Source organism: Dipodomys merriami, unplaced genomic scaffold (assembly GCF_024711535.1).
Source record: "Dipodomys merriami isolate MVZ:Mamm:240054 unplaced genomic scaffold, mDipMer1.0.p SCAF_336, whole genome shotgun sequence".
In the NCBI taxonomy this organism is placed as follows: Eukaryota; Metazoa; Chordata; class Mammalia; order Rodentia; family Heteromyidae; genus Dipodomys; species Dipodomys merriami.
In genome coordinates, this window is record NW_027204893.1 from 135,889 (window position 1) to 163,017 (window position 27,129).

The 27,129-nt window shown below is 51.5% G+C and overlaps 1 protein-coding gene across 3 annotated transcripts; it reads left to right on the plus strand.

Moving 5' to 3' along the window:
* The first annotated feature begins 680 nt into the window (after positions 1 to 680).
* On the plus strand, positions 681 to 26,759 carry LOC138803170 (LIM/homeobox protein Lhx6). Of its 3 annotated transcripts, XM_069986997.1 has the most exons (10): positions 681 to 824; positions 2,153 to 2,224; positions 2,664 to 2,846; positions 3,205 to 3,326; positions 12,926 to 13,146; positions 15,879 to 15,979; positions 16,220 to 16,315; positions 16,552 to 16,726; positions 20,240 to 20,343; positions 24,615 to 26,759. In XM_069986997.1, exons 1-10 carry the CDS (start codon positions 741 to 743, stop codon positions 24,633 to 24,635), a joined length of 1,179 nt encoding a protein of 392 aa, XP_069843098.1. In that variant the 5' UTR covers positions 681 to 740; the 3' UTR covers positions 24,636 to 26,759. The 3 variants fall into 3 exon arrangements, with proteins under 3 accessions (XP_069843098.1, XP_069843099.1, XP_069843100.1); XM_069986998.1 differs by lacking the exon at positions 20,240 to 20,343; XM_069986999.1 differs by lacking the exons at positions 2,153 to 2,224; positions 2,664 to 2,846; positions 3,205 to 3,326.
* The last annotated feature ends 370 nt before the right edge of the window (positions 26,760 to 27,129 follow it).

Genomic DNA, 27,129 nt, shown 5'->3' on the forward strand with positions numbered 1-27,129 from the left:
AGTGGCTTTGTATGTGGGCATGTCTCTGAGCCTACCCGCAGCACTCGAGTTTCTGTGTGTCTCTGTGTCCGTGTATGCATGTCTCTGGGTCTCTGTCTCGTGTGTGTCTCGCTCTGCTCTCCTTGGCGGGGAGGGGATTGGTCACGCATGAGTCATCTTGAACCGAGCGGGGCTCCAGCGGCAGGGCGGCCGCCACCACAGCTGGAGGGGAGGGGGGAGGACGAAGGGGAGGAAGGGGAGGGGGGAGGACGAAGGGGAGGAAGGAGGGGAAGGAGGAGGAAGGGGGAAGGAGGAGGGGAGGAGGAGGAGGAGGAGGAGGAGGAGGAGGGGGAGGAGGAGGGGGAGGAGGAGGAGGGGGAGGAGGAGGAGGAGGAGGAGGGGGAGGAGGAGGGGGAGGAGGAGGAGGGGGAGGAGGAGGAGGAGGAGGGGGAGGAGGAGGGGGAGGAGGAGGAGGGGGAGGAGGAGGAGGCGGCGGGGGCCTCCAAGTTTGTCGGGACCTTCTTCCGAGGCAGCGGCGCCAGCAGCCAGCAAGGCCAGAGCTGCGCGCGGGCCGGGGGCCGGGGCTGGGGCCGGGCCCAGGGCCGCAGGGCCGGAGCCTCAGTTCTCGTCCTCCGGTTCTTGCTGCAGCCTCTGTTTCCCACCCGCCCGCCACCCTCCACCTACTCCCGCCCCGAGGCCGGGGGCCCCCTCGGCGCGACTCTCGGCGAGGCGATCCCCCTGATTCCACCACTCCCGGGCCCATGTACTGGAAGCATGAGAACGCCGCCCCGGCGCTGCCCGAGGGCTGCCGGCTGCCGGCCGAGGGCGGCCCCGCCACCGACCAGGTGAGCGAGCGAGCCAACCAGCCGGAGAGGGTGAGCGGGCCGGGACTAAGGGGCCTCCCCGCAGAGCCCGGGACCCCAGCCGAGCCTGGGCCACCCCCCCCCCCACGGTGGCTGGCTGGCTGGCGGGCGGGCAGGGAGGAGGGAGGACGCGGGTGTGTTGTGTGTGCGGGTGTGCGCGCGAGCGAGCGCACGAGCGCGAATGGGGCGGGGGGGGGTCGCGGAAAGCGGGAAGACATTATGCAAATGTTAGAGGAATTTCTCAAAAAGCGATTTAGCAAAGACACAGGCGAATCAAGAGGAGGCGAGGCTGGTATTGTCCGTCTGAATAGGCGCTGATAGCGTCGTAGCGCCGGGGGTTGCACGGACGCAAAGCTGAGAATCGCGACGCGGGGCCGGTCCCGGGCGCGCCGACGGGCTGCGGGCTGTCTTTTCCTCCTCTTGGACGCCTCTCTTTTCTCCTGGGGTGGGGGGGGGGAGGGAATCCACGTTTCCCCCTCCCTCCGCCCTCCTTCTCCCCCCCCCTTCCGTCCCCGCTCTCGCCCTCTTGGGCTCCGGGTTAGCCGAGAACTGGCCCTCGAAAAGCGCCTAAATCCGTGTCCATCTCGTGGCTTCGATTCCGCAGCGCGCGTCGGCCGATGCTCCCGCGCTCCAGGGTGGTTGTGGGTTTTGTTTTGTTGTTTTTTTTTTTTTTTTGAATTTTCCTCCACCACCACTATCATCACCAGCACCACCACCACCCCCAGCTCCTTTTTCTTTTCTTTCTCTCTCTCTTTTCTCCTTTTTGCATTTTTGTGCGGAGAGCAGGAGAAGGGAGCGAGGAAGAAGGGGAGGAGGAGAGGGGGGGTGGGTGGAGAGAGAGAAAAAATTCGATTTTTAATTACTACCATTAAAAAATCAAATTTGCAATTCTTTGGGCGGCCTGATGGATCTCACTGATTGACAGTTGGAATTGACACTCTGGCTACCTCTTATCTTGGGCATTCACGACAATTTCTAATTGCAGGTAGTTTGTGTGTGTGCGCGTGTTTTTCCCCCCCTCAGAGGCTTGGATTGCAAGGGAACTAAGCGATTACTTCAAGAGCCACGGGTTAAGTGCAGGGAGAGGGGGAGAGAGAGGGGAGAGGGGGAAAAAATCCAATCCAAATTCAAATTGCTTCATTAGAGAGACACCGCTTTTGTGGGGAAGGGCTTTAAATGCCCACTACAAAGTTAGGACTCATTGTTCGGCGCCGGGTTTATATAACAGGCGCGGGGAGGCGCTGGGCTCAGGCAGCGCCGAGCCCGTGCGGCAGCCGCCACCGCCTGCGCTCCCTCACCCCCTCCCCCAGGTGATGGCCCTGCCAGGGTCCGGCTGCAAAGCGACCACCCGCTGCCTCGAAGGGACCGCGCCGCCAGCCATGGTGAGTCCGATCGACTCTGCCTACGGCCCTCCCGGGCCCCAGCGGCTCCACCCTGGGCACCTGGCCCAGCCTTTCCGGCCACGAAACAACCGCTGCCCCCAGCCTTAGGGGGTGGGGGTGGAGTAGCGGGGTGGGGGGAAGGATTATTACCGGTGGGCGCCGCCCCTCTCGGAACCTCGCTTCTCGGGCCCAGGAGAGACGGCCTTTGACCGCTCCCGGCACCCGAGGAGCGCGTTGTTAAAAGTTGCCGCCCGTCCCTGCGTCTCCCCTGGAGCCTCCCATTCCTGTCCTCCAGCCCGGGGTGCGGCGCCCCGGGCAGATTTCGTTGTGGGTGGATGCTCAGGAAGAGTCCGATCTGTATGTAGCCCAGGCAGGAGGCAACGCGATGGGTGCCCGGCTCAGGGCTCTGCTTTTCCTCTCGCCCCCGCCTCTCCTGCAGGCTCAGTCAGACGCCGAGGCCCTGGCCGGCTCCCTGGACAAGGACGAAGGGCGGGCCTCCCCGTGCACGCCTAGCACGCCGTCGGTCTGCTCGCCGCCCTCGGCCGCCTCCTCCGTGCCGTCGGCGGGCAAGAACATCTGCTCCAGCTGCGGCCTCGAGATCCTAGACCGGTACCTGCTCAAGGTGGGTTTAGGGTTCGGGGTTAACCTGTGGGTTGGTGGGGATGGATTATAGTCCGCACGCGGTGGGGGTGCCAGTGTCCATCCGTGAGGTGGCTAAGCCGCTGCCGCGACTGCACGGCTGGGGGCAAGTATTAGAGCCTTGCTGGGTCCCGGTCCCGACTAGAAAACGGGAAGGATGTGTCTGTTCCCCCACCACCCCGATCCTCAGTATTACAGAGGAAGAACAGGGGAGTTACACTCGTCTTCAGACCCTCAGCATCTATCTGCGAATGAGGCCGGGGAGGCTGGGGCCCGGCTTGAAAGAGGCCCCTTGGCTTAGCCGAACCCCCCCTTCCCCTCCTCTCTGCCCCCCTCCCCAGGTCAACAACCTCATCTGGCACGTGCGGTGCCTCGAGTGCTCCGTGTGTCGCACGTCGCTGAGGCAGCAGAACAGCTGCTACATCAAGAACAAGGAAATCTTCTGCAAGATGGACTACTTCAGGTAGGCTGCGGCCCACCAGGCCCCGGAGGGGGTGGGGAAGCGGCGTGCGCATCCCTTAGACCACTCGTGGGTGCGAGTGGTCCCGGGCTCGGAGCGCACGTCCAGCGCACCGGCCCAGCCCGCCGCCGCCGCCGCCGTCGCCGTCCCCGCCGTCGCCGGTTCTTAGCGTCGCCAACCCCAAGGCCCCAGGCTGTATGTCGGCACCTGCGCGGGCTCCCTCCGCCGCCTGGCGATCTGCCCGCGGGTGCCCCGGTCCGCTGAATTTGGGTCGCGTCTCTTCTTCTGTCTCTGTCTCTTCTGGTCTGGCCTGAGTCTCAGGCTCCAGCTTCGGATCGGAAGGGCGCCGCGGTGGAGCTCCGACGTCCCCGGCACTGGCCCGACCCGTTGGGAAGCCCCGCTACCAGCTTTAGCTGGCTGTCTCTCCAAGTGCGCTCGGCCCTGGTTCCAACCCGACCTGGACTTCCAGGCTCGCCAAAGCCTGTTCCTCCGGAGGGATCCCAATCTGGGCCCCGGACTCTTGCTGCGGCTCTGCTCGGGCGGGCCTCTTCTGTGGGTTCAGATCTGCTCCGCATGGGGGGCCTCCCGTACCGACACCGCGTCAGACTCATAGCCTAGTCCCCAATCCAAGCGCCTGCATTTAAGCCCATCCTCGGCTCTCGGCCTGTGCGTGCCCTGATCTGCATTTCGAGCCTAGGATCTTGCCTTGATCCTACCAATCCCTGCTCCCGCCGCCGCGTCCCGCCGTGGCTTCGTTGTCTACGGGGTTTTAGGCTTTGGCACCGTAGCGCAGGGCGCCGTGGAGGACAGTTCCGGGCGGGCAGACGCGCTTCCCTGCGCGGGTCGCTCTCCATCCGGCGAGTGCAGCCTCCGGCCGCCGCCTCCAACCCCCCAGCACGCGCCTCGCTTCCAGCCCTGCTGCGGGGGCCCTGACCTGGTCATGGGGTCTAGGTCTTGGCAGTGTCAGGGGCCGTCTGCCAGATTTCAGCGGGAAGTAAGAGCCCGGCCTATGCAGTCCGAGGAAAATAGACTGAAATTGGTTCTTGGGAGGGACGTTTGTCCCCCCCCCCCCAATACTTTTTCAGGAAGTAGAGAAAGCTACTCTCTCAATCTAACCTCTCCCCCCCACCCCAACCCAAATACATCCTTCCCTTCATGGCTTCAGTCTTCAGAGAACTCCTCCCTTCTATAAAGAGCCTCTGAGGGACAGGGAATGGGGTGAACAGCAAAGCTCCCCCATACCTTGCCCACCCTCCACACACAATTGAGCCTCTAGAAGCTAGAAGTTGGACACATTTGTGGCTGGGGTCCTCTCAGGAAATGAGAAGCGTGCTTGAAGATGTGCGTTATTTCTTTATGTGCTAGACATGGGGTGTATGATGGTGGGGTGTTGACCTTGGACTTTGTATGCAAGAAGTGCTTGTCTGTATTGCCTGGCATCTGTTCAGGGGTGCTGGGGGAATAAGTCAATTGGCAAAGGCATGGGTGTGTGGATAGAGGGCCGTGTTGCTTTATAGATGAACATTTGTCTTTTGGTTCACGTGTAGATAGTGTGAGTCTAGATGTGAAGGTTGACACTCTGAGTCATTGTGGGTGTGTACAAAGATCATATCTGGATCTGGAGGTGAGAGGGTGAGGTGGGAGAGGGTGGAAGAGTTCTGAAGTCAGTTAGTCCTCACCTCCATCTTCTCTGAGAGGAACATTCCTGCTCATGGCCCTTCACCCAGGCACCAAGGGACAAAGGGTGTGATGTGAATATGTACTTGTGGTTGTAGACTACTGTGTGTGTGTGTAGACAGGAGATTATGACTATGTAGTGTGTAACCAGAGCGTGATGTCTCCTCCCACTGTCCCATATGACTGTTGGTTTGGCACCAGGAGGAAATGGAAGTTTACAGTCACTGTCATAGCCACCTCCTTGCTTAGGCCTGACTCTGGTTGGAAGAGGGGGGCAGCTATCTGTTGGGGGGAGTTCCTTGGATTCGTCAAGTACCAAACAGCTTCATGACACCAGATGGGTGATATCTAGGACCTTCCTTGTAGAATAAGATGGGGGCAGAACCCCTCCCCAGCTCTTCTGATAACAATAGATTTGGCAGACTTACCTCTAGCTCTTATATCTTCCCTTCTTCTCTAACCCCAGCTGATGCTCACACTGGACTGAGCATCCTTGGATAATGCCCTTTACCAGACCTTGAAGGACTAAACTAGTCAAAACTAAGATCTTGATTCCATCACTCACAGCCTGCACGAATTTCCCATCCCACCATTCTGTAATAGAGTATCATACGTAGAGGGTCACATGTGCAGCCACCATGAGCAGAGGCAGGAGACAGTTCTTTCAAGCCAGTGACCTTGGCCAAGTCACTGCATCATTCAGTGCTGACTTCTTTCTTTCCAAAATTGTCTCGCTTAGAGGACAAAGGAGGCCAATAAGGCAGAAAGTCTCTGCAAAGGCATCCTAAATGACTGTGGCTGCCTACAGATGCCTCCATTACCACCACTGCGATTACCACTGGAGATCAGACACAAGCCTGTGATGGCATTTTCCCAGGTAGCTTGAGTGATGACAAAGCCTGCCTGTAGGGAAGGGCCTGGGCCATTTCTGGGCTGCAGGATCTAAGCACTAATCCTTTCTCACTGCAAGAGACCCCTTCCAAGCAAAATTAAACCGGTTTTCAAGTTAAGAAAATGAAGGGAATAAAAGTTCATATTCTCCAAGATGGGAGTAGACCTGTGGGTTTTTTTTTTTTCTGATCATTTCTCCCACTGCCGGGTTTTTCTGTAGGCATAACGCATCTCTGATAGACTCACCTGTGACAAAACAGTGAAAACCACAAAAAGGAAAAGAAAAGGTTGACGAGCACCAGGCAAGGACTATTGTCTGCACTGGGCGGCAGCATAGGCTGCTGAGTAAGCTCTTCCTGGAGAACGCTGAATGAGGAGGTGTAGGAGACAGAGTTCCTCTCCCAGGAGCTGGGGCTCAGGTAGGGATTTTGTGCTGAGATGCTCTAAGCCTTTGTTTCCTGAAGCTGGATCCAGGGTCAGGCAGCATGTGGACTGGAGGGCTCTGCCCAAAGAGGGGACAAGATTTTCTATGTCCTATGTCCTTTCTTGACGCCATGTTATAGTTGGGAGAAACTTCAGTCTTCATTGGCAGAACCAGTGTTAACAGCTCTGAAGTTAAGAGATTAGGAGGGAATTCTAAGTTTATTAGGGAGGGAGGTTGTAGAGCATGGAGTAGTTTGGGGGAGATTCAACAGCTCCTGGCTCACTATTGTTGAGGTGTTGGTCTTCCACTGGTTGTGTATTCTTGGCCACAACTCTGGATTTCTCTTCCTCAGTTTCTCCAATTCACTCTCCAAACAGGAACCTCACTGGCTCTTTTGGATTCAACTTGATTGGGAGGTAGGAATCAAACTCTTGGAGAGTCCTGATAGAGAAAAAAACATGGCCCATAGGGGAAATATGATAGGGTTTTAAATTTTTTTCTTTTGTTGAGACCTTTTTTTCTTTTTTCTTTTCCCTTTCAGACTTTGTAAGAAGTGAAGAAAATTCTGGGGGTGGAGGGAATCATGTGCCTTTCTGAAGTATTCACATTTCCATTGCCACCACCAGCCACAACCCAGGGCAGCTTCCCATAGTCCACACCCTCCAAACAACCAGGAGCTGCTGCCATACAAATAGGACATGGTCTGAGTGCAGTGCCCTCCTAGCCCTTTCAGCCTCCTGGAGCATCATGTCCATTGAATAATCAGGGAGCTCCCGGTCCTGAGAAAGTAAAAAGTGTCCAAGTCACACAGTAGTTTACAGCATGGAAGCAGGGATGTGTGTGTGTGTGTGTGTGTGTGTGTGTGTGTGTGTGTGTGTGTGTGTATGCGTGTGTGTGTGTGTGTGTATGCGTGTGTTGGGGAGAACAGGGATAAGGCAAACCATCATCAGACTCTACAGAGTTATTTTCTACTCCCAGGAACTTTGCTAACCCTCTACTTGCTGTATCTTACATCTCAGTTAATCCTTGAATCCACTCTGTAGACATGGTACTCTTACAATTCCCATGTTATAAGAGGGGAAACTCAGGCCCAAGGGGTAAGGTCACAAATAAGTTGGTAAAGCCCAGGTAAACTCACTGAATCCTACCATTTTTACTCCTAAACACCACAGACTTTTTTTTTTTTTTTGGTCCGGTTGTGGGGCCTGAACTCTGGGCCTGAGCACTGTCCCTCAGCTCTTCAGCTCAAGGCCAGTGCTCTACCACTTGAGCCACAGCGCCACTTCCGGCTTTTTTCTTTTTGCTTATGTGGTGCTGAGGAATCGAACCCAGGGCCTCAGGCATGCAAGGCAAGCGCTCTACCACTGAGCCAACTTCCCAGCCCCACCACAGACTTTTATAGGCAAGATATGCCAATGGAATGGCAAAGGCAGGGCCTGCTGGTTGTAAGGTTCCCAGTCTGCCTGGCTGCACACAGACAGTGCCCATCAGATGCGCTAGCCCTGAGAGCAGTAGGGCCGGAGTGACCTCTTCAGGGGCCTGAGACTGGAGTAACTTTGCCAAGACCAGCTCACCCTGGTCTCTTGCTGTCTTTTTTTCTGAGAATGGGAGTAGGGAAGAAAGAGTTAACTACCTCCCCACTGGTGTTTATAGGGTGGGAGTTCTTAGAATGCCACTTCTGGATGAAATTCCCATTCACTTAAGGCAAGCTCCCAGCCTTTTCTGGCCTTTTCCTACAGAGCTCAAATTCAGTCCCTGGACTCCAGCCTCCTCCAGAGTGAGGGTCCCAGGAGAGGCTAGGGGCCTGGAAGCAGGCCCCCCACTGAAGTGCAGAGGGGCCCAGCAGTGGCCAGCTGTTGGGGGACAGATGTTGAAGAAAAAAAACAAGAGGGGAGCTGGAAAAGGAGGGGCCTCAGACCAGGACCTCCAAGGAGTGCAAGCGGGTGTTTTTAACCTCTTAATTGCTGGTTTCCTTCCTTCCTTCCTCCCTCTCTCCCTCCCTTCCTCCTCTCTCTCTCTCTCTCTCTCTCTCTCTCTCTCTCTCTCTCTCTCTCTCTCTCTCTCTTTCTCTCTCTCTCTCTCTCTCCTTCCTTCCTTCCTTCCTTCCTTCCTGGTTTCATCCCCTATGGACCTGTCTAGAAGTGAAGGAACACAGAGTATAGGAAGGATGCTACAACTCCTCTACTTCACCTCAAGGAACTTCTCTAAAGCCATCCATCCAGTGAGCCTCTTGAATCCAAATTAAACTCGTTTGCCTTTCAAACCCTTGACTCACTGGCTTTGACACTACTATTGACACTCCCTGGTTGAGCTCCTGCTTCTCATGCACAAAGAGGCAGCTTAATAAATGAGGAAAGGAACTCCAGTGGGCTTTATCTTCCATGTTTGTTAAGCCAACAAAGAATTACTGAGCATCTATTAGGTATTCAGGAATAGTAAGTCTGGAAAACCAGCCTGACCTGTCCAAGGTTAGATAACCATAAGTACTCGGATCTGGGAGACAGCTTGGTGGTGCTCCATGCCGAGGCTACTCCTTTCAATAGTTACTAGCCATCCACAGTGCGTCCTTTACTCCTTTGCCGCACGTGGGACCCAGGGAGAGGCATACACGGCCCAGACTCACATCAAGGCTGGGGTAGATGTACGCACTCCCCTCAGTCCCTTTGGCCTTCCCCTCGCGGCTCCTGAACAGGACTCCTTTCTTGAAGTTTCGTTGTCTCTGCCCACGGACGCCGATTTCGCTGCTTCCGGAATCTGGCGACCGTGGGAACCTTGCAGCCAGGCTGGGGAGGACTCCGTTTGTTCGAGCCTGGATCCCTGGATCCCTGGATCCCTGGATCCCGGCGCCTGCCCTTCATTTGTGCGCTCTGAATTCTGTCTTGGGGGCGGGAACACGATGTAAGAATGGCCCGTGAACCTGACAGAGTGACACCCATCTCAGTTCAGCATCTCAGCGCACGGAGGGCGATTTTGTCATGGCAAATGCGGGGAGTAGATCTGAGTGCTGGGGAACAACTTCTAGCATTTTTGGGGGGACGAGGTTGAGAAAGTAATTGATAGTTACTCACGTCAGAGCAAAGACAGGGGGCGATGGGACTTACCTCTGTAGGCACCCGACAGGCTCAGCTCTCAGGAGACTTGTAGGGCAGAAGACCAAGGTTGCACGGGGACACTCATGGGGAATTCAGTCACCAGGAATCCCACTCAGCCAAGCATGAGGGTCGGGACCCCACGTTCTGGCTCAGCGAACCCACATGCACTGAGCCACAGGCGGCCTCTCCGGGCCGGGAACTCCCTTGCTCTGGCTCTCATATTTCCTGCCTCCTGGAGCTGGCTGTGCCGGGTTCTGCGCCTGTTCCAGGACCCCTGGCTAGGACTAGGAACCCCAGACAGTCAAGTTTCCTGGTCATCCTCTTGGGATGCCAGCTCACTGCTTGCGCTCTCTCTCTCTCTCTCTCTCTCTCTCTCTCTCTCTCTCTCTCTCTCTCTCTCTCTCTCTCTCTCTCTCTCTCTCTCTCTCTCTCTCTCTCTCTCTCTCTGTCCCCATCCCCATTCCCACCATCCACAGATTCTAGGTCGTTTTGACATCTCACAGGGGCTCTCCTCCAGCCCCACACCCAGTGTCATCTCCCAGTAAGTCACTCACCATCGCTAAACCTCCAGCTCCAAATGTGAAAAAAAAAGAAAAGAAAGGAAAACAACGGGTTCCAGGGCCTTTAAATCATGGGGTTTCCACAAAACCAGGGGGGTGCAATAAAGACACTACAGTGCCTCTGGCTCCTGGCCCCGGACCCACAGCATGGGCTCTGTATGTGGCTGGCTGGCTTCCTAACAAAGCACAAAAGATGGAAAGCCGGGCTCCCTTTAGAGCCTAGCAAGTGCTTTCAAATGGAGTTTTGACCTCAAATTTGACCTCGGATTTGACCTCAGGCAGGAGTTGGCTGGAATAGATGGACAAAGCTGTTTCGCCTCCACTTTACTGGGGGAATAGAGACCAAATAGACTGTCGGAAATCGTCTCTGCTTATTAATGAAACCTGTAACATGTAGTACCTCCTGAGCATACCTAGAGTCCCGGCTGTATCCTATAAGGAGTACCCTTTATGGGGAAAATATGAGTGCATGTGTGAGCTGAAGATGAGCTAACTTACAGCACTCCCACACTCAGTACAACCCAACACTTGCATCAGTTGTTCATTGCTCGAATTTGCTAAAGCAGGATATGCTGGGATCCATGCATTTTTGCTGGGTGGGCTATATTCTACAGCCACACCACAGGTACTTTGGGAATGCTCATCAGTCGAAAGGCTGCCAACCCCATGAGGATGAGAAGATGAATCACTTTGGTATGGCCACCCAGTTTCCATAGTGCCTGGGGTAGAAGGAGAGAGCCAAGGAACCAGGGTAATTAATGTTAAGAGTGAGATTCTTGGAAAGGACAAGGCCAGGGAAGGACTGTAAAGGCCTAGGGGTGAGAAAGTGCTTCAGAGGGGGCCAGAAGACCTGGGAGTGACCCTCCTTTGTGGACCGCTGGCACTGGGGGATGGCGTGGGAGACTGTGAAGAAGATTAGAAAGGAGGTGGGCCTGATGAGGATGTGGTCTGTTGGGTTTTATAAACCCCAAGCATCTTGGACCAGATTCTGAGAGCAGAATGGAGCCACCAAAGCAGGGAAGGGTCAGAATTCCATGTGCATGCTGGGAAGTTCACTGTGAGCCCTTGTGGAGGGTATATTGGCAGGGCAAGACTGGAAAGTGGGAGGCCTAGGCAGAAACTGGCGGTGAGTGATGCCTATTAAGAACCTGGCATAGGAGGGTAGTATTGGAGATGGCAAGGAGGAAATGGATTCCAGAGATATTTAGGACACAGAACGCATAGAGCCTGAGGATTGGTTGGATGTGGGGTTTTGAAGAGAGGAGAGTGTATAATTTAGATTTCCATGCCCGAGGGCTGCATGTGTGGTAGCAGCATTCTCTGGAATGGAGTGTATACTAGGGGACACTGAGGCTGAATGGGAGGACAGTTGCAGGCAGGTGAGGCAGCTACTTAAAGGACAAAACTTCCCAAGGCTTGATCTGGTACAGAATAAACCAGACTGCTATTTCCCCAAAGGGGGTCCTAGTCTGATAATCAGGCAGCTGTGTCTAAAGAGCACAGCTCTTTAGGGAGAGGAGGAAGAGGCAGAAGTAAGGAAGTACAGAAGGTACAGGAGGCAAGGAAACAATCTGTGGTGTGTGTGTGTGTGTGTGTGTGTGTGTGTGTGTGTGTGTGTGTGTGTGTGTGTGTGTGTGTGTGTGTGTGTGTGTGTGTGTGTACCAGTACTGTGGCTTTAACTCAGGGCCCAGGGGCTGTTCCTTTGTTTTTTCCCTTAAGGCTGGTGTTCTTCAACTTGAGCCATGCCTCTACAACTTGTTCTTTGCTTGTTAATTGGAGATAAGAGTTTCACAGGGACTTTACTGCCCAGGCTGGCTTTGAACTTTGTTGCTTAGAACTTAGCTTCCTGAGTCATTAGGATCATAAGTGTGAACCACCAGCCTGGTGACCTGGGCCTTTTATTTTTATTAAAAAAAAATTTAGTCTTTAAACACACACACACACACACACACACACACACACACACACACACACACATTTGTCATGGGCTGCAGGGCCTGGGACCACTTGGGATTTTGGAAGACTAAAGATCACTACACAATTAATTGTTGTGGTCACTTAGGACAGCTCAGGACAAGGAAAATGAGAATTTGAAGGAGTTAAACTATTTGCTCTGGGTCACAGCGTCAGCCATTGTCTGTCTACTCTTTCAAGAAACTGAGCCTCTGCACCACTGGGGCTATAGCTTACTCATCTCTGGAGTCAGACCGGCTAAGTTTCCTATCCTCATGAGCTGTGTGACCTTGTGCAACTCACTCAACATCTAAGATCCTCACTTTCTTCCCTGCAAGATGAAGATTATGCACTATAAAATACTTAAAATCTTTCTAGGCAGATGGTGCTCAAAAACTTGCTTATCAGTACCACTATACTTTCCTAATGCCCATGAACCCATGATGTGTGTGTGTGTGTGTGTGTGTGTGTGTGTGTGTGTGTGTGTGTGTGCGCGTGCCTGTACTGTCACTTGAACTCAGGGCCTGAGTACTGTCCCTTAGCTCTTTCCATTCAAGGCTGGCTCTCTACCACTTGAGTCACACTTCCATTTCCAGCTTTTTGATGGTTATTATAGAAGATAAGAGTCTCATGGACTTTCCTTCCCAGGCTGGCTCTGAACCCTGATCCTCAGATCTCTGCCTCCTGAGGAGCTAGGATTACTGGCATGAGCTACTGGCTATGATACATTTTAATGAACAAATTAATATAATACATGAACATAGTAGACAATGTGGGAAACTTAGAAAAGTCCCAGGAAGAAAATAAAAATTGCTCACCAGCTCATCTTCTATGTGGCTGTAGAGGGGTAATTAAAGTAAACCAAGTGTTAGGTATGAATGCAATAGCAAGAACGTATGAATGAAGTCCTGGGGACCGGATCCCCAGCTCAGTGCGCTGGAGGTGGAGGGAGGGAGGGAGATGTCTAAAGTTGTGCGATCTTTGTCCTTGTCCCACGTCCTACAGCCGATTTGGGACCAAGTGCGCCCGATGTGGCAGACAGATCTACGCCAGCGACTGGGTGCGGCGCGCCCGCGGTAACGCCTACCATCTAGCCTGCTTCGCCTGTTTCTCCTGCAAGCGCCAGCTGTCCACCGGCGAGGAGTTCGGCCTGGTTGAGGAGAAGGTGCTGTGCCGCATCCACTATGACACCATGATCGAGAACCTCAAGAGGGCCGCTGAGAACGGTATCCATCCCGCCCCCCCTCCGCTCCCCTCCCCCCCCCCCCCCCCCCCCCCGCCCAGCAACTCTGTGCCCCACCATCCTAACACTCCAGGGACACCCCCACCCCCAGAGGAACACCTGGAGGCACCTGCGGGGGGGGGGGGGGAGGGTGGAGCTGCGCACGGAGCATGCGCTTTGGCCCCCCATCTCTGTGTGGGGGGGGGAGTCTTCACTGCCCTTCCCCTTCCCCAACGCTGTGTTAAATTCTATCTGTTAAAAAAAAACAAAAAAGGATAATGATCCCACACACCACCCCAACACTCCAGCCTACTCCACCTAATAGAAGCTCTCTTTGGGCTGGGTGGGGCTCGTTCCCCTCCAGCTTCAGGGGTCAGTCCTAGAAGACACTAGGTGGCTCTATACTCTACCTGTTCCCATCCTGACAATGCAAAGCCAGGGCTTGCAGATAGGAGTCTCATCCTGGGCTGGGTGGGGGGGGGGGGTGTCTTTTAATACAAGGTTTAAGGAACGGGTCTCTGAGTTTGGAGACCCGGCTTGAACATAACAGTGCTGACATATAGGAAGCTTCCTTTCCTCTCTGGGCCTCAGCTCTCCATCAATGCAAGATAGGTGTTGGACAACAGTGATCCCTCCATCTCTGGTTGGGATACTGTGATTTCTCAATATATATAGTTCCAGGGACAGGAGCTGGCCAGGTCTCACAGACACACGGAAAGCTGAGTCACAGAGAAGGCTAGTGAAGGGAAAGGGAAAGTTGTTTCCACAATTTCTCTGGTCAGGGTGTGTAGATGCTGCTTCCTTCTTTGTAACATGAATTATCTCATGTCATTTTTACAATAACTCTAGAAAGAAACTCTCCATTTTGCAGACTAGGAAAGAGGCAGAGGTTAGCTGAAGCGTGAAACTTTGCCGAAGATTATATACTAGTAGGTGTGTCTGATTCCAAAGTCTATTATGAGGTGTTATACAACTTCATCCCCATGCACCACATCAAGTCCATATAAGGCCAGGAGGATGCTGCGATATGGCTGCCTCAATGCATTCCATTTTTCCATTCAAATAGAATAGACACACTAAGTCTTGTCTTGCTTTCCTATGGGGCATTAATATAACAAAGTGTCTACCTCAATCCTGGTCCTTCTCCCCTCCTCCCCCCATCTAGGTGAATCTCAATTCTAGGGCCCATCTTCAGGACTATTCAGGAACCACTGGAGTGTTTTTGCTGGTGGCCATCACACCTTCTTGCCAGGCTCAGGGCTAAGTGGGGAGCAAGTGAACCTGGGGTGCAGTGAAATTCTCGGTAGTGGTAGGCAGGTCTTCAGTGGAGCTGGGATGGAAACCCAGGAATCAGAGCTTCTCCATACCATGGTTCACCAGGACCAAAGGTTTCTTCCACCCTTGGACCATCCAGGGTTATCCTTAGTCTTGTCTCTGCCAGTAATACCTTGGCTCTTACTATGTGAGCAGACTCATCTCCCTTACTGCATAGCTCCAGTGTTGGTTTACTGTTTTGCTTTTCACACACACACACACACACACACACACACACACACACACACACACACACACACACACACAGAGTCCTTCATAGAAAAATTAGAAAAGATGGTTAAAAAAGAGAAGAAAATAAAGATCATTCCAAATGCCACTTCCTTTTCATGTTTTATTGTTTAGATGTCCAGATTTTTCTATGTATGCACATTGGAATGTTTGATGATTTTCTTTGAGCATAGTTTTTTTTCTCCTAATTAAAAGTTGCACTAAATTTTGAACAGTAGTGATATTTTCCCCTTTTCTTTGTGCCTATTGGAATTTTGTGGACCATGTATTATTCACATATTTAGTAAAATGAAGTGTTAAAAATAAAATGGGAGCCAGCCGCTGGTGGCTCACACCTGTAATCCTAGCTACTCTGGAGGCTGAGATCTGAGGGTTGTGGTTCATAGCCAGCCAGGGCAGAAAAGTCCATGAAATTCTTATCTCAAATAAACCACTAGAAAACCAGAAGTGGTGCTGTGGCTCACACGGTAGAGCGTTAGCCGTGAGCTGAAAAGTTGAGGGACAGCACCCAGATCCGGCGTTCAAGCCCCACGACCGACAAAAGTAAAATAAAAATAAAATGTGAATAGATTCAGTAGTTTGAAATCAGATTGCAAGAGGATACTGAACATCGAGCCCAGTTAATAAAATTAGACCTCGGAGAAGTTAGGTGACATATAATTGCTTCAAAGGCCTCCAAAGTTATAGAAATATAAAATTAAAGAGTCACCATTACCACACTCCTTGGAGATGCATCACTGTTGATTTCTCGGTGTACATCTTTCCATCCCATCTTTACAAAATCGAGATTGCAGCTCTCAAACCTGCTTGCCTCCAATCTCTGCCAGCCTTTGTTTCCCAGTTGTGCTGGGAGGGAGCCCAGTTTGGGTCAGTTTAGGGTCAGCCAGTTTTCAGAACCCAGTGGGAAGGTTTGGGGCAGAGGTTTTGTTTCCCCACCCCACCCCGTGCCTCAGTTTCCTCTTGTGTGAAATGGGGACACTGCCACATCCCAGGGCTCTGGGACAGAACTCCTTTCCTCAAAGACTGAGCTCGGGAACTGGGACCCCGGGACCCCCATTCCCAGCCACCTCCGCTCCTGACCCTTCCAGGGACAAGCTCCCCCCACCCCCGTCCTTTCCAGGCTGCCATTAGAAGAGATGGGGACGCGTGGTCAGCCGCTTCTGTCGCCCCCAGGGAATGGCCTCACGTTGGAGGGGGCAGTGCCCTCGGAACAGGACAGTCAACCCAAGCCAGCCAAGCGCGCGCGGACGTCCTTCACCGCCGAGCAGCTGCAGGTAGTCGGGGCAAGAAGCTCCAGGCGGCGCTTGCGGGCGGGGGCGGGGGCGTGGCCTAGGAGTAGGCGTGGCCAACTGTAGCCTGTGGCTCCGCTACTTGGCCTGGTGGAGGGGAGGGAGCTGGGGGTGTGGACTCGGGTCCCGAGCCTCTGATTGGACTGGAGGCCCGTCTCGGCGACCTCCGCTCGCCCGGGGGCCTCACGGGCCTCGGGTGCCTCATGGGCCTCCGGCGCCCCGCAGGTGATGCAGGCGCAGTTCGCGCAGGACAACAACCCCGACGCGCAGACGCTGCAGAAGCTAGCAGACATGACGGGCCTCAGCCGCAGGGTCATCCAGGTGGGGCCAGGGTGGGCGTGGCCTTCAGGTTGTGGGCGTGGCCTAGGGGTGGGCAGGGCCGGGGAAAGCGCGGACGCGGGCGGCGGGGTTGTGGGTCCGGGCGGCGGTGTGTGTGTGTGTGGGGACCAGGGGGGGGCGGTGCCGGGGGCCGCAGTTCGGCCTGAGGTCCCCCCACCCCGGGCGGCGCGTGCCACCCTTCTCCGCGGAGGCTGACGCTGCTGAGGCTGTCGTTCCAGGTCTGGTTTCAAAACTGCCGGGCGCGTCATAAAAAGCACACACCGCAGCATCCGGTGCCGCCCTCCGGGGCGCCCCCATCCCGCCTCCCCACCGCCCTGTCAGACGACATCCACTACTCCCCGTTCAGCAGCCCCGAGCGGGCGCGCATGGTCACCCTGCACGGCTACATCGAGAGTAAGTGACCGCCACCTCGGGGGCCGGGGGGGGGGCGCGGCGTGGGAGGGCGCCTCGCGGAGCCTCGAGGGCGCAGGCGTGAGCACCAGAAGTCACCCGGCTCTGGGGTGTCATTTCCCCGCGGGGGCGGGGCCCTCGTTGGAGCGAAGCCAAGTGTCAGTCCCCAAAATGCTTTTCAAGCACCCACTAGGGTGCCCAAGCCCAGGGAGTTAAGGAAGAAAGGAAGACGGAAGGGTGAAGTTCCTGCTTTGTGGAGCTTGCGTTCTGGAGGGCAGAACTAACCAGCAACAAGACACCTGAGCCAGTGGTTTTCGTTGCCATGATTCCTGTAGGAAAGGTGCTGGTTAGGACTGAGGGGACCTGCCTCTGAGCAAATGGAGACTGGGAGGATGAGGAAGAGGAGGCCAAGTAAATGTGGACAGGCCCTGGGCACAGAGCATCTTAGCATGTGTGCATTTGGAGGCATGCAAGATCAGTGTGGTGAGCAGATCTCATTCAGGGCTGCCAGGTCTTGAGCAAATCACCTAACCTTCTTAGACTTCGGTTTTCTCATCTGTAAGCTGGGATGTACATCCAGTAAATGTATTTCTTATGGCCTCCTGTGTACTTAGTACTGCCATACAACAGTGAACACACTCCTCAGATTCACGTTTCAGAAGCACTGTCAAGTGGATGGAGAGAATGACCACAGGTCACGGTTATGTGATTTGGGAGCAGGGATGTGAAAGTTTGAAGGAATAGTCTCTTGGATTTCTAAGGAATGAACAATCAGTGAATCTGTTACCAAGAAGGCACTTGTCACAGGCTCTCTTCCTCAAGGCCAGCAGCATCAAAATAGCTGAAGTAGTAGCAATAACACACACACACACACACACACACACACACACACACACACACACACACACACACACACACACACACACACACACACACACACACACACACACACACACACACACACACACACACACACACACCCTTCTCTAGCTCACAGTAAAAGAAGAAGGAAAGTCAGACTGCTGCTTATGGAGCAATTGTTATGTGTCTGACACTATACAGACTGTGTGTCTAACCATCACAGATCACTGTTACACTGAACAGATGAGGAAACCAAGGGCTCACAATAGTGACAAGAGCCTACCTTCAAGTAGTGGAAGTTAGTACACTTTAATAATTGAATGTAGACTTTGGTATCAGACTGCTAGGCTTCAAATCCCACCTCTACCATTTACTAGCTGGATGATGTTAGGTGAGATTCTTAGCTTCTCTGAATGTCAGTTCTCTCAGTATAAAAACAAGGATAGTAAGAGTACATATCTGAAAGCTGTGTTGTAAACGTCATATCAGCTAACATACTTAAGGTCCTCTACATTTAGTTAGGTGCTAAGTAAATGCTACTGCCCTTGGGATGGTAATAGTCGACAGAACCAGGTGTACAGAAGTCTGCTTACTAACCAGGCTGCTAGGTAGAACTGCATCTCTATATTGGTTCATTTTTTAATCATTTGCCGGCCAGAAGGGGCACTTTCATTTCTAAACAATTACTTATGTTCAACATGCACAGAGCATATTAAATATTTATTAGAGTTATCAAGGACACTGAGTCTGTCTAAGTTGAAGGGATCTGGGCAGCCAGGTTAATACTTGGTGTGAAGTCAGCAATGGATTTAGATGCTTCTTGGAAATGAGGTCAAGAGTCTTCACACACTCCATTGATCAAGTTTAGATTTGTCTTTGATGCCTGAAGAAGGGCCTGGGGTATCATTTTCTTTCCCTGGAAATGGAACCCAGATGAATGTGCTGTGGGTGTCTAGACCTGTTGGTTCTTGCTGCATGATGGAAGGTCACCCTAGAAGTTTGCTTTCTGGTCTACTAAAAGCCTGGCATCTTGCATTTTCTGAAGCATTAGAGCTGGAAGCTGATGAGAGTGTTAGAAGCCGATGGGGCAGGGGTGGGGAGAAAGAACTTCTGCTTTGCAGTTAACTGAAGTCACATGGTCTTGTTTCTCAGGGCCTTAGAGCTTAGAATCTGATGAAATCTTGGAACCTGACTCCAGATAATGGACAGACACATATTATTTGAGTAATCTGAGGCTGTTCATGAATTTCCTGATCATTCAGGGAGTTAAGAACTTCTGATTGGCTGGGCACCATTGGCTCACGTCTAGCTGCTCAGGAGGCTGAGATCTGAGGATCACAGTTCAAAGCCAGCCCAGGCAGGAAAGTCTGTGAGACTCATATCTCCAATTAAGCACCAGAAAACCAGAAATGGTGTTGTGGCTCAAGTGGTAGAGCAGTCACCTTGGGCTGAAGAGCTCAGGGACAGTGCCCAGGCCCAGAGTTCAAGCCCCACGATTAACAAAAAGAACAACTCCTGATTGAATATAATTGCCTTATTCTTCAGATGAAAGCAGTATGGCTAAGAAAGGTACAATGACTTGTCCCAAGTTACATGTCAATTGTAAGTCTTTACATGGGGTTCTTTCTGTGACTAAAGAGGGTGAAGTCTAAAGAAGAGACGAAGGACTTCATCATTGTAGTTGTAGATCGGCTAAAGTATGAGAGATTTGGACCAACACAAAGGTTGACTTTTCTTGAGTTTTAGATACTGGAATGCTGTAAAATTTCATTCAATAGATAGTTAAAGAATATCCACTAGATGCCACACCTCATTCTAGGTACTAGAAATCCACAGTAATCTGGCATCTAGGAAGCAAAAATTCCTGCCTTCACAGAGCTTGCATTCTAGATGGCAAAACAGATAAGCAATAGAAAATACAGTCCTAATCAGATGATTAGGGCTGAGGAAGAAAATGAAAGCTACAAAGGAGGACAGGGACAGGAAAGGTTGCTATTGGCATTAATCATAGTTATAGATAGGGTAGTGACATCCAAGAATAGAGTTCTCTAGGAAGCCTTGGTAAGCCATCTTTGATGATACCCTGGGGCTAAGAATGGAAAGGTGAGGGTTTGAACAGATGAGGCACACCCATTCTTCTAAGAAGTGTTTAGAAATTAAGCATGTAGGAGTGATTGCTTATTTGTGAGCTGGACAGTTAAACCTAGCAATTTAATTAACTAATTATTTTTGTGCCAGTGCTGGGGCTTGAATTCAGGGCCTGGGTGCTGTCCTTCTGCTTTTTTTCTTCAAGGCTAACTCTCTACTACCTGAGCCACAGTTCCACTTTCAGCTTTTTGGTGGTTAAATGGAGATAAGAATCTCACAGACTTTCCTGCCTGGGATGGCTTTAAACCTGGATCCTCAGATCTCAGCCTCTTGAATAGCTAGGATTACAGGTCTGAGCCACCACTGCCCAGCTGTAATCACAACACTTTATAAAGCCCTTCACATACAGCCTTGCAACCAACCCAATTGAAATCTTTCCCAGGGTCACCCCAGGTGGTAAGTGGCAGAGATGGAACTGGTCTCAGGGACCCAGCCTGCAGAGCATGGGGCAGGTGAGATCCTGCATGGAACCTGGGGATGGGCTCCAAGGCATCCTCTCGTCCACAGGTCAGGTACAGTGCGGGCAGGTGCACTGCCGGCTGCCTTACACCGCACCCCCTGTCCACCTCAAAGCCGATATGGATGGGCCACTCTCCAGCCGGGGTGAGAAGGTAAATGGAGGCTGGTTGGGTATGGTGTGGGTCTGAGCTTTTCTGTCAAGAATGGGTTTCTGGAAGCATTCCCTGTAGTTGGATGAGGACCCTGGCACTCTGTGGCAGACCACTCAGGCCCAGTCCCCCAAGCAGCTGCTGCAGTATTCTGTGTGTATCATTGCCCTGAAGGCCTCCTTGCAGCCTTTCCCTGGGTCCCCTGCAGTTTGGTCTTCTCTTTTTTTGGATTTATGAACTTATTCATACTTTGAATTTCCAGGGAGGGTGTTTGTTTCACACCAGCCTGTATTGTGTTATATCACTGGTATCCCCTCTTCCTGGGTTTCATTCCTCTCTGTGGGGAATTGAATAACCAAAGGGAGAGGCCAAGGGAGAGCAGACCAGCCTGTGACCATGGTCAAGTGGTAGACCTCCCCTGTGGAACTGGAGCTCTGGTTGTTCCAGGCCTTAGTACTACTGAATGCCTAGGCACAGGGGTGCTTAGACATAGCGAAGCCCAATGACTTGAAAGCTGTGATTTTAAGAACTTGTTATTTAATTTTTATCTAGAACATAGATGAAAGTAGATGGCACTGCTCTGGGTGAAACCTGAAGGGGGTTGGAGTTTCACCTCTCAGCTCCAAAGACATCTTACTATTAGCCTTGGAAACCATCGCTGTAGTTCCAAGATGCTCCAGGTCAGAGCCTAGATAAGAACACAAACATTTATTCATTTGCTTACTTTGCCAGATAGCAGCAGAGAGTTACGTAAAGCCTGGCTACTGTTCTAGAGGAGTCCGTGAGAATCTGGAGAGGGAGGCAGATCCCAATAGTCAAACTGTGATGGTGATGCCTGGGGAAGGGAAGGGTGAGGGTGAAGGAGAGATGTAGGGAAGGCTTCCCACAAGAAGGTAATGCAGGCCCAGGTCTGAAAAACTCAATCAGGGTTCAAGGCAGAAGTTATTGTACTTTTAGGGAACTCCTGAGCCATTAAATGTCACTGGCATGCAGACATATACAGGCTTGACAGGCAAAATGATGAAAAATAGGGACAGGTCAAGGGTCTGGACTTTATCATGGGCCAGTGGGGACCGGGTAGGCTAGCATTTGCAGGCAGTGCCACTGTGGTGGTCCTCAGAGAAAGAGAGGCTGGGTAGGAGGATGAACTTGGACCTGATGGTCCAGGAGAGAGGGAAGGAGCCTTTTACCCACCTCCAGTCCAGCTCATTTCAGGCTCAGTATATCTCAGTATCACTAGGCAGCTTGGAGAGGTATTGATTCTCAAGGCAGAAGGTGTGATTGGCAGGTTTGAGGTGGGGTACAGAAATCTGCACAGTTAATGTCCAGTCCTATGGTTCAGATAGTGAGGAACAGGCTTATGGGATATTTTGTCTGCCTCTGCCTCCCAGTTAAGCACCTGATATGTGCTGAGCCCCTTTGTGATGGGCACCATGGGGGAATGTCTGTAGTACCCAGGTAGACACAGGCTAATTGGACAGATACATTTACATGTGAATGGTAGAGCTTAACACAGGAGAATCCCAGCGCAGATGAGCAGGTCTTTGGCAGGACCCCTCTGAGACTGTCACATTCCCAGTAAGACCTGCTGTTTATTGAGCTTCTCAGTTCTAAGTCAGATCACCTTATACAGATAATCTGCTTGATACCTCCCAGCTAACTCTGGGTGCGGCTACTGCTATTCCCATCACAAAGACAGGGAAACTGAGATTCAGAGGAATGATACAGTTTGTCCAGAGATGTGGTAGAATGTGTTGGACTGTGTGATCTGCACAGTTCATGGGTGCTCTAGACCTCATTCTTCACCACCTCTCTGAAAGTGTGATTATGATGACCTCCATTTCATACCAATAGAGAAGGCAGTTCAGATAGTGCAGTAGCATGTCCAGGCTCACATTGATCATGAGCAGAGTTGACCTTGATTTGGGACTGCCTGCCTTGGAACTGCCCCTTTTCCATGGGAGAGCTATTAGACCTGGGTTTGAGACTGGGAGGGAGAGGTTCCCTATCTTTAAGCTTGTGGCTTAGAGCTGGATTTGGGCGGTTCCACTGCAGGGTGATGCGGCATCTGGAGTGACCTTGGAGAGAATACTATGTACAAATGCACAGAAGCACAGGGGGGCCTGGGTTGGATGGATATATATATAATGTGGCTGGGGCCTGGGGAGGTAGGGAAGCTGACAGGATGAGAAAGGGCAAGAGGCACATAATTAAGAGTCTGGCCCTTTACATGAATAGCTTGAACATTGTTTCAGGAAGGGTATGGGGCTAGAATCAGTGCTTGTGGTTATGTCTGGATCAGCTTGAAAGATAAGGTAGGCTGGGCACTGGTACCTTTGGCTCTAGCTTTCTGGTCCCTGGCTTGTGTCCCTAGCTTTGTAGCCAGAAGCTCTGCATTACAATGTTATCCTCCTTCATGACCAACTGCCCTCTCATCATCTGCCCTACCTTTCCACTCCCACTCCCAAAGACTTTTCCCTTCCACATCTGGTCAAATGTGTGGGTCACAGAGTGTGTTCTGGGCAGACTGAGCATAGGATATATTGTGGGCTTTCTACCAACTCCCTCTGGCCTGAGTCAGCCTGCTGGGAGGAGACTCAGTGTCCTCCTGTGGCTGCTGTCTGAATCCACTCATCTAGAACAGCTGGCCTGGCTAGGACAGCAAGGCCCTGAGCATTCTCAGGGACAACTTCCTGCCTCCACAGCAGCATCATTGGGCCACACATGCCTATGAGTTTCCATAACCAATTTTTTTTCCTGACCATGTATTCTGATCCCCTAACTTCAGTACTTGGAAAGTTCTTCAAAGTCAAGGCCAGATGGAGAGACTGAGGCCTGCAGAAAGGAAAGATCTGATCAGGGTCCATTCTTATAAGTGAACTTCTGTTAATAAAAACACAAAGCTCAGTGTCCTATATGCCATACCCAAGGTGTGTAGGGGTGAGGAATGCACTGTATACACTGTATACTCTGGAGTCAAGAGACCATGAGTCCCACATCTGCCAACCTTCTCCTCCTGAGAATACAATTAGTTTCTTCAAGCTTCCAGCTTCTACATCTGCAAAATGGGGATGATAATAGTTCCCACCACATAGGGTTGCTGCAGAGATTAAATACAACGATATGTGTCAAGTCTTGCTGCAGGGTCTGTAGCCAGGGCTCTGTAGATGTTGGTGACTGTTGTCATAACAGGGGTCCTCCCCTTATCCATGGAGATGTGTTCCAAATCATGGCTAATACAGAACCGTGTGTGTGTGTGTGTGTGTGTGTGTGTGTGTGTGTGTGTGTGTGTGTGTGTACCATGCACTAGTTTTTTTCTTATACATCCATACTTACGATAAAGGTTAATTTATCAACTAGGCATAGTAAGAGATTACCAACAATGATAATAAAATAGAATAATCACAATATACAGTAAGTTATGTGAATGTGGTCTCTCTTTTGAGAGAGTCAAGACAAATATGAATATTTGGGGGCTGCAATTGGCCACAGACAACTGAATCCATGGATTATGGGGATGCTATTGAGCTACTTTGGAAATTGTCATCATCACTTTCCTCCTCCAACTCCTCATGGTATCTGATTCTCTAAAAAACAAAACAAAGCAAATTTCTGATCAGTCAATGTACTGGTCATGTGGCCATTAGATATCTTTGGACCAGTTGAAACCTCATCCACATTTTACTGTGACCAGCCAGCCAATCAAGAAGCTTGAGCTGAACATCAGGTACTGGTTGTGTGGGAAAGAGTGAGGTGTCCGTCAGGTGCTTTAGGCGGAAGGTGGAGAGGGAAAGAAGAGGGTCTGCCCATCCAGCACTGTTTATGGACACCTGACTGGCTGACCTCTTCCTCACTGTGTGATCATGGACTCACTAATGGCCACTTCTCTGAGCCCCAGTCCTCTCTCCAGTATTGTGAATAGGAACCTTAGTGGGATTTCCTCCTGAGTTTGCGGCGTGGCTTCAATGAATTAACACATGGATGGTGCAGGGCCAAGTGCCCAGTAGACTTTTGCTGCTGTTATTATATCTGACTCAGTCCACTTTGTTCTGAGAGATTTTGCTATCCATGTTTACTGATGAGGAAAGAGGCTCTGAGAGAAGAAGTGAGTTTACCAAGGTCCTACAGCAAGTTAGCTAGGAGCTAGGCTTTAAATCCCTATCTAGGTGCTGTGCCCATCCTCATGCTGCAAACCTGTGAGATTCCCCTGTAATGTTAGGGTGAGGGCACCGCCCCCCTCCCACTGAGCCACATCCCACACTCTCCTCTTGCAGGTCATCCTTTTTCAGTATTAATGCTGCCGGCATTTTCGCATCTGTCCACGGACACCCCACAGCTGCCCCTCAGCCGCTGAGATCCAGTGTCCAAGCCACAGCCAGGGATCCATCGCCTCTGCATCCACCCCTTCCTGCCATCCTGCCTGCCTGTGGCCAGCTCGGATCCCTCCCCAGGCCTGGCCTCGCCCTCTCCTGCTGAGAAACAGAACCTGCCAGGAGCACCACAGAGTCCTCCCCTCAGAAGACAGAGCTCCCTGAAATGTGGAACCAGGGTGGAAACAACAGCCTATTCTCCCTCCCCACCCCCAATTTGAACAGAAGTCATCTTCAACTTCAGCTGATTACAATAGCAAAGGGCGAAATGAATCGTGTGACGCCAACAGCCTCCTAATTTACAGGTTTTCTTCCCCACTCCTCCCATCTTGGCCTTTATTTACTACTTCCTTGGAACCATCTCTGAATTATGAATAGCCAACCACCCCCAATGCTATCCACTCTGTTGCTTTTGTCTGGAAAACTCTACAGTGTTTGTGGGATGTCCCCAAAGGAAAGCTATGTTCTAATTTTATCGTTTCCATCTGTCTGGTTATGTCAAGTTAATTCAGAGAGAGAAGAGACACTGACCAACCCTGAGAGGCCCAGTAGGGCAGAGATGGAGGCCTGCCCAGACCAAGAGACAGAGAGACAGGCGGGGATGGGGACAAAGACCCCTGTTGGTTTGGAGATGAGAAGGGAGACAGATTGGGAAGACTCCGTTTCATGGAGAAGAAAGAAAAAGCTTAATTTCCACTTAATTTTTCTAGTGTATTTGAAAGAACCATGGCAGAAATGGTATTTAATCTGTGCAATGACACTGCTGAATGTTTGGGAAGATTGGAGTGGGAACTCACTGGTTACTTGTTCCCTCTGGATAGGGGGTGGAGTTGCAAGGCTGTTAAGAGGGGAAGACCACTTCTGGAGAGCCAGGGAAGTGAGCCGAGTGAAATGGCAACCAGAGTATTAATTCTAACCCATCTCTGAGTAGAGGGAGTCACCCGTGAGTGTGCCAAGCCCAGGAATCCAGCTGGCACCTCTGTGTTTCCCCACCAACTCTTCCCAGAGCCAGCCCCACCCACTTCTGAGAACAGAGGCCAGACATAGCTCACATCCACCCCAGCCTACTGCAACTGTCCCACCCCAAACAAAGGGCTTGGACTACACAAGATCATGATTTATGTTTTCGGGATGCCCATTTGTCCCAAGCTTATCCTGTAGTTCTAGAACTGCGTGGTGACCTGATTGATGTATTTGCCACCACAGGATGCAAATAAACATGTTATAGCCCAATTCCTCCTTCCTGTTTTTGGAAGGAGACTCTAAGAGAGGGGATGCAAGTTCATAATACATATGCAGCTGCAGTCCTTGGTTTCACCCATGGCAGACATTGCTAATCAATTGCAGCACTCGTTCTCACAGAGTCTAGATAAGGTTTCAGGTCTCACCTGTTGGAAGTTGGCCCTTCAATGAGAATCTCTATGCTATTTGCTCTAGGACTGCAGGAGAGGTAAACATGAGTATGGCCCAAGAAGGGACCCTGTATCCTCTCCCTTTCAAAGATGTCACAGCTGACTGAGGATGAAGAGAAAGCCCCACCCAGATTGCTGTGAGTGCAGTTCAGTTCAGAATGCATCAGGTGCCCTGTATTGAGCTCTGACAGTAACTGGAGCAACCTGGGCCTGATCACCGAGCTTGGGAAGCTCAAATCTGTCCTTAGATGTTTGCTCCTAATGATCAAAGCCCCAATTGCAACTATGTAGTAAGCGGCCAGCTGAGCCCTGCCCAGGGTCATCCAGTACCCACTCTGCCTTGAGCCTCTCACCAGGGCTTATTCCTTGCGTGGATCACACGGTCGTAGCATGTTGCAGTTCAGACGTCTCCACTACCCTGTTAAGGATAGCCTGGGAATGTACAGGCCATCTAGACTATTTATTTAAATACAAAAGGGAAACACACATACACACACATACACACGGAAAAAAATTGTAAGCACTTTTTTTTGTAAAACCAATGTCTGTTTTGTTACATATCTTTCATGTCGTGCTTTGTAAATGTCTTATTTGTGTAATAAATAAAGTTAATGCAAGTAGAAGTGCTGGCACTTGAATCAGGAACATGATGGGATTCCATTTCTTTCCTGCTCTCTGGCTCTCAGGCTTCCAGAATTTCTGGACAGTGAAATTCTGGAAAGTTGGTACTGTTTCCCAGCTAGTTAAATGTGCATTGTAAAGGTACAATGCTTCTCTAGGTACTGCTTCTCCTTTGCGTTTTAGTCTTTGTAGGCAATCAAGCTGGTTACTGTCTTTCACTCTACCCCTTGAACACCAGCTCTGACACTACCAGCTCTCTATTGGATCCTGTGCTGGCTTTCTAGACTCAGAAAAGGGTCCAAGACTGACCTTGCCCTAAAGAAGTCTGGTCAATTCTATGTAAACAGATCTCTCCAGCTACCTGTGGGGCTGAGGGAAGGCTTTTG

Bases quoted from the DNA above. Each gene is read 5' to 3' on its own strand.
- LOC138803170 (XM_069986997.1), top strand. From the start codon at position 741: ATGTACTGGAAGCATGAGAACGCCGCCCCGGCGCTGCCCGAGGGCTGC. The intron at 15,980-16,219 runs GTAGTCGGGGCA...GGCGCCCCGCAG, and splicing joins TCACCGCCGAGCAGCTGCAG to GTGATGCAGGCGCAGTTCGC. The intron at 16,727-20,239 runs GTAAGTGACCGC...TCTCGTCCACAG, and splicing joins CCTGCACGGCTACATCGAGA to GTCAGGTACAGTGCGGGCAG.